At 43.4% G+C, this 7500-nt stretch overlaps 1 protein-coding gene across 1 annotated transcript in view; it reads left to right on the top strand.

Annotated features, from left to right (window-relative positions):
• LOC144958908 (low-density lipoprotein receptor-related protein 1-like) overlaps positions 1-7500 on the top strand; it is a gene marked incomplete in the record, with an annotated part of 328538 nt that overhangs the window by 249121 nt on the left and 71917 nt on the right. Inside the window, 1 exon segment of the mRNA XM_078891197.1 lies at positions 6087-6248. Coding sequence (XP_078747323.1) covers positions 6087-6248 — 162 coding nt within the window.

Raw genomic sequence — 7500 nt, 5'->3', positions numbered from 1 at the left:
CTTGGCTAAGAAGCTCACAACATTGCCATCCGGAAATATAATGGACCAACACACAAAACTATGTGTAACCTTAAACGTTTATAGTCTGGTTAATATATAGTTAAGTGAGAATTACCAGAGAGCGTAGATAATAGAGAGGCTTTACGGACAGGAAGTCACGCGACTTCGTCGGTGACAACAATGTTAGCGAGGGATGGTGACTGCGTATGCGGCGAGGAGCGAGCTATAAATAACCACGACAGGTAAACACCGGCACATGGTGGCGAGAGAAGTAATGGAATGTAGTGGATATATAATTCGCACAACATCAAACAGTTTATTAAGCCGTTGGATCGAGGTCCAGGTATCAATATTGAATACAAACATTATCAGATAAGATGAGATAAAAGAAAATTAACTTAAAAATTCATCCCGAAAAGGAAATTTGACATGGGCACAACAAGAGAGGACTCGTACATCAAATTGACATAGACACAACAAGCGAATCACACGCCCCCAACCCTACTGACCCCCCCCCCCCCCCCCCCCACCTCTCTTCTCTCTCTCTCTCTCTCTCTCTCTCTCTCTCTCTCTCTCTCTCTCTCTCTCTCTCTCTCTCTCTCTCTCTCTCTCTCTCTCTCTCTCTCTCATGTAGAAACTTCAAGTGAACTGTTCCCATGATGCTGTGAGCAAAACAAATTACTTTCTGGAAACCATCGATGGATTTGCTTTAGTTCTCTATCATGCATGGCTATGAGGAATCTCGCATCTTCTCTGAGCGAATATAATTCATATAACACTAAAGAGGTGGAGAGTGTTTGTATGTTTGTGTGTGTGAGTGTGTGAGAGAGAGAGAGGGGGGGGGGGGGGGGGGGGGGGGGAGGATGATTTGGTGATGTGGGGGTGGTTGATAACAAAGTCTATGGAAGTGAGTATGAAGCTTACCCAATGCATGCTTGCCCTTCATACTTATTGTGAAAGGTGGCCGCTTTCCTTTCAATAGACTTATTGGATTTGGAGGTCTGTTCTTGACTTGCCTTGCATCTCACATGGTGATGAAGGCGCACATTGACGAAAAGGTTGATGACGAGGAAGTGAATATCACACTGCTTCACGGCCTTTTTGCATTCCAATCCTGTTTCTAATGTTGCCTCCATCACTTTCCTAATCAGGTACATTCTTAATCCTCTCTTGTACAAGTAGGGGTCAATGTAGCATCGAAATGCATGTTCTGCAGCCGTCAGAATATACATTAATTTATGCGATGGCGCACACAATCCCTCGTTTTCCGTGGTAAAATTTTTCTTGCAGATAAACGTATGCGATGGGTCTTGAGTGCTCCGTGCTTGTATTAAATCCTCTTTACAATTTTCACACAGAAGATTTTTTTTGGCTCTCAACTTCATCCCAACGTAACCTCCAATGTAATTCAGAACGTTGGTCTCGGTTGTCGTGAGCATGGGAGGAGCGGCTCTCATTACTTGCTGAAGTGGAAGAGGAACATCTTGCTGTAGTCGTGTTCTGACGGTGCTTTGGGCTCCCATTGATGCCATATTTTCAAAACTGAACAAGAAGGTATCGATGTCATCCTTGCAGTTTTTGTTGCTCCCCGGGACGAGAACAGCATCAACCATTGTCTGGCGCAGAGCCAGGCGGAATTCCCTAGAAGTTGGATTTACTCGGTGTCCACCCTTTGCCCTGATGATGGAGAAAAGGTTTTCCAAACAGTCTTGGTTCAGGCGACTTGTCAGAAGAAACTTGAACCCACAGTCATCTCGCAGGTGTTGCCAGAGTTGGAGCAAGGCTTCGATTGACAGCTTCCATCCTTCCAGGCATGGCAGACTACCTGTCTTGTTCAGAGGTTTGACGCCTTCCAACCAGATTTTTGTCTGCTCCAAGAAAGTCACGTGCTTGGAATGTGCCGACATCGCATTGTTCATTGTCCCTTTGCTTCTCAGTGATCTGCTGTTGAAAGCGTTGAACAACTGATCAAAGTTCTCAATGAAATGAGCAGTTGGCAATGCCTCTTGTGGAAGAGAAGAATGAAAGACCATAGTGGCTATACCAGCAGCGACTGTATGACTCAGGACTTGTGCTGCTAGACTCACCCTAAGGTTAGCAAAAACTGGCATGTTGATGTGACGGCTTGTCAGTTTAGGCGCTAATCTGATGGGCTTTGAAGAATCCATTTCATAGAATTGCCGGATGTAATCCCATGAAATGGTGTCTCCAGCCACCCTAAATCCTGAGTTCCGCAGGTTATTTCTAATGCTTTTCAGCAGATGTGGTGGGTCATAAAGAACGTAGACCTTGTGATGTTCAATAATGACAAAGGGTCGGCTTTGAGAGACTCCTAGCTGTTGTAATGCTGACCGGTTGTTTGATCCTTGGTCGCTTATCATTGCTTTAGGATGGAGACCTAGATTTATCACTTTTTTCACCACTTCTACAAGAACAAGAAGAAGCATGTCAGCCTTCACTGGTCCATTAGATAACACATAGGAAAATGGTTGCTTCCATTTCGTGCTAAGTCCTTTCACCATGAAGACAAGAGCATGGGTGGCTGGTTTTCTTGATCTTCCTAGCAACAATCCATAGTCCTCAAATCCCTCCACAAGATCTCTAGAAGGATCAAACGAAAGATCGGACTTAATGGCCATTTCATCATAAACAATGGCACAAGATCGTTCCACTGGTGACATTGCTTCCACTTTTATCTGGAACAGGTTGAGCATGTTCGGGCAGAGTCCAGGTTCAATCTGTACATTCTTCATGGCCAAGGCAAGTGTAGACGGAGATGGTAACTGAAAAAGCCGTTGCAAGAGACTGTAAGCCTTTTTACTAGCGTGAAAAAGGGAGAGTGCAAATGATTTATCCTGGAAACTCCATCGTCTGGATTTCTTTGGAAGTTGTCCAACTCTAACCTGGGACACGATGAAGGAAACGGCTTGGGGAGGTAAATAAAGACGAAGGGTTTGTTCAACACTTTCAAGTGAAGCCTGTAGGCTGCTCGATTCAGTACCATGTTGTTGCTCGGAACTTGGTTCTGCACTAGAGCTAGTTGCTGCACAGGAGTTTGGCTGATGAGGGGAACTCTCTGTCATTTTGGAGAGTTTCTTCTGTAGTCTCCAGTTCTTTGACCTTTGAGCACAGAGCTTCTTCTTCAGTCTTTTTTTTCTTTGACGTTCCTCTTTCGTCTCGGATACATCCGTCACTGGATGACATTGAGAGGTCGTAGGTGAGGTAAATGGTTTCTCTGGTGGTAATTCTGCAGAATCATCAATTTTACGCTTTTTAGGGGGTGGTCGTGATGGAGTGAGCTTAGGAGGAGGATTTGGAATGTTGAAGATGGTTGGCACAGCAGTCCTGAGAATGACCGTACGTTTCGAAACGAATATTTGTGTTCGTGGATAGCTCACACGGTAGAGCCACGCTCTCACCTGCCAGGCGGAGTTGTCGTACCAATAAGGTCGCAGGTTCAAACCCCACCACCGCCGCGAAAAAATTTTTTTATTCTCTATTGTCTTCTGGCACTTTTCTACTCACTTCATATCTTGTTGTTACCAACATAAGTGCCTGCTCCACTCACTTTTCTGAATTAAAAATTCACCCCATACACCGGAGCATACTCAATGTCTCAATCGTTTCTATGTTATATGTTTGTGATGAGAATATTGGCTATTAAGCTTAACTGCTGGTCAAAATTACTTCGCGATGGTGGTGAACGAATCGGCGATCTCAAGAAGTGGGTGAGAGAGGGATCTAGAAATGACTTTGGGTTTGAAACGAATATTTGTGTTCGTGGATAGCTCACACGGTAGAGCCACGCTCTCACCTGCCAGGCGGAGTTGTCGTACCAATAAGGTCGCAGGTTCAAACCCCACCACCGCCGCGAAAAAAATTTTTTATTCTCTATTGTCTTCTGGCACTTTTCTACTCACTTCATATCTTGTTGTTACCAACATAAGTGCCTGCTCCACTCACTTTTCTGAATTAAAAATTCACCCCATACACCGGAGCATACTCAATGTCTCAATCGTTTCTATGTTATATGTTTGTGATGAGAATATTGGCTATTAAGCTAAACTGCTGGTCAAAATTACTTCGCGATGGTGGTGAACGAATCGGCGATCTCAAGAAGTGGGTGAGAGAGGGATCTAGAAATGACTTTGGGTTTGAAACGAATATTTGTGTTCGTGGATAGCTCACACGGTAGAGCCACGCTCTCACCTGCCAGGCGGAGTTGTCGTACCAATAAGGTCGCAGGTTCAAACCCCACCACCGCCGCGGAAAAATTTTTTTTATTCTCTATTGTCTTCTGGCACTTTTCTACTCACTTCATATCTTGTTGTTACCAACATAAGTGCCTGCTCCACTCACTTTTCTGAATTAAAAATTCACCCCATACACCGGAGCATACTCAATGTCTCAATCGTTTCTATGTTATATGTTTGTGATGAGAATATTGGCTATTAAGCTTAACTGCTGGTCAAAATTACTTCGCGATGGTGGTGAACGAATCGGCGATCTCAAGAAGTGGGTGAGAGAGGGATCTAGAAATGACTTTGGGTTTGAAACGAATATTTGTGTTCGTGGATAGCTCACACGGTAGAGCCACGCTCTCACCTGCCAGGCGGAGTTGTCGTACCAATAAGGTCGCAGGTTCAAACCCCACCACCGCCGCGGAAAAAATTTTTTTATTCTCTATTGTCTTCTGGCACTTTTCTACTCACTTCATATCTTGTTGTTACCAACATAAGTGCCTGCTCCACTCACTTTTCTGAATTAAAAACTGCAGTTTTGCTGAAACAGCAAGGTTCAAAGTGCTCAGAGCAAATGAAGCAGTTGATGTGAAGGTATTCCGGTGTTTTATTCTCCAGATCTTTCCTACGGCAATTGATGAGCCACTGCCTGCTACTGTAGAAAGAATTTAAAAAAGCAAACATGCCTATTTCACACGGCTGTGTACAGTTACAATGTAGATCATGCCTAAGTTAATGAGCTTCATCTAAAATCACAACGCTCTATAACAAAAGGAGGCGCATTTATTCACTAAAATTGAATGATACTGATCCACTTATAACGCCATCTCAGGATACCCGCTGTGGCGTTGAATGGTCGTTTTGCATCGTTAATTTTTACAGCAGTAAGGGTATTTGATGGAGTTTAGGATGGTAGATTAAGGTGCAGTAGAAGAAATAGAAAATCAACCCAAACAAACACACACACACACACATGCATACATACACACACACACACACACACACACAAAAAACAAAAAAAACACACACACAAGACCCACCGGCTTATTGTTATAACTTGTGGGGCAATTGTAGCGGTTGTGTGTAGCCAAAGAGGACTGTATATATATGTAACGTAGTTACCAAAGCTGCCATAAACACAATACTCTTTACGGGCACCTCACCAGATAAATCAAACAAGCAGATTCATACGTCTGGCACTAGTAAGAGTTTTAAGTAACTCATAAATACGTGGGATCGAAACAACAACATTGTGGCATATTATATACGCTCACACATACTACACACATTAGCATCTATTACCTTAACACATTCATAGTAGGTATAGCCTTTTAAAAACCAAACAAAGAGCTTATAAGATAGTGATTTACTCACATTTTGGGATCCGATGGAAAGGGCAAGAATGACAAATCAGGCCTTTTATTCTTGGAGTTGCTACAGTTTGGGGCAGAACACCAACGACAATGCGTATTCTTTGCTTCTTTCATATTCGCCGCTATGATGATAAAATGTTTACCTGACTTCTTTTGGTTGCTACACACGAGGCTCGATACGCCTTGCGCGACCTCATAAAGTCTCTCGTTATTCTACGCTCTCTGGAATTACTCATAAACGTGGATGGCAAAAAATATATAGAAGTAACAAGAGAGAGAGAGAGAGAGAGAGAGAAAGAGAGAGAGAGAGAGAGAAGAGAGAGAGAGACAGACAGAGAGAGAGACAGACAGAGAGAGACTGTGAGTGTGTATGTATGTGTGTGTGTTTTTATGTGGATGTGTGTGTGTACATGTGTTGTGTCCCTATCCTCTAAACCTTTATAACCAAATGATATTCTTTTCATCCCTCTAGAGAAGACGTGTAGTACAGACGGCAGCAACACCACAACCGTGTTCAATGTCGGCCTCATTCCGTGCAACACCACCTCCGTGTGTATCTACCCCAGCTGGATCTGTGATGGAGCTAACGACTGCCACGATAACAACGATGAAATCAATTGTAACGAGACGTTAGGTACGGCACGAGTCACTTAATATAAATAATTGAGCGTTATATAGCGCAACTTCCACTAAATGTGCTCAAAGCGCTTTACAAGGAGTCCCTGGTCAACAGCAACATTTAACATGTAGGACGGGACATGACGCCTGTTAGGCGATATTACAATTTTTCGGACAAAGACAATGCTGTTAACGGCCAGGTACTCATTTTACACCTGAGTACGGTTGAGTAAAGAGCCTTACTTATATCAAGTAGGTACGGCACGAGTCACTTAATATAAATAATTGAGCGTTATATAGCGCAACTTCCACTAAATGTGCTCAAAGCGCTTTACAAGGAGTCCCTGGTCAACAGCAACATTTAACATGTAGGACGGGACATGACGCATGTTAGGCGATATTACAATTTTTCGGACAAAGACAATGCTGTCAACGGCCAGGTACTCATTTTACACCTGAGTACGGTTGAGTAAAGAGCCTTACTTATATCAAGTATTTAATACTGGGTGGGGTTCCTGACCTCCTATAGTGGGCAGGGAGGTACTTACCATGTCTTCAAACCCCCTATATCTGGGTAGGGTTCTTGACCTCCTATAGCGGGCAGGGAGGTACTTATTGTGTCTTCTATCCCCCTATATCTGGGTGGGGTTCCTGACCTCCTATAGTGGGCAGGGAGGTACTTACTGTGTCTTCTAACCCCCTATATCTGGGTGGGGTTCCTGACCTCCCATAGTGGACAGGGAGGTCACTTACTGTGTCTTCTAACCCCCTATATCTGGGTGGGGTTTCTGACCTCCCACAGTTGGCAGGGAGGTACTTACTGTGTCTTCTAACCTCCTATATCTGGGTGGGGTTCCTGACCTCCTATAGTGGGCAGGGAGGAACTTACTGTGTCTTCTAACCCCCTATATCTGGGTGGGGTTCCTGACCTCCTGTAGTTGGAAAATACCTCAGGTTCTTATTTCGTACTATTTAATTAATAATAATGTGAAATTGAATGTAAGCTTCAATTTAATTACAAAAACAGATCAAATGAACATTTCGGGTTTCCCCTTTATCAACAAAACAGGATGAATGAAACACCACAGATGAATGAGATGATGTGGTAGTGGCGTAGTTAAGATGAATAAACAAAACAAAACATATATTATATTTCACTTTCTAAACTGCATTACACAGTTCCTCCCCGCCTCCCCTCTTTTCACTTTATTAATTGCACACTTTTTAGAAATATCTAGTATTCTATTTTAATTCGTGCTTCCTTACAA

The sequence above is a fragment of the Berghia stephanieae genome, chromosome 13, assembly GCF_034508935.2.
Source record: "Berghia stephanieae isolate SIO BIC M18660-M18661 chromosome 13, UCSD_Bste_1.3, whole genome shotgun sequence".
Lineage (NCBI taxonomy): Eukaryota > Metazoa > Mollusca > Gastropoda > Nudibranchia > Aeolidiidae > Berghia > Berghia stephanieae.
Note: the sequence above shows the minus strand (reverse complement) of the source record. Positions and strands in the feature narration are given on the sequence as shown.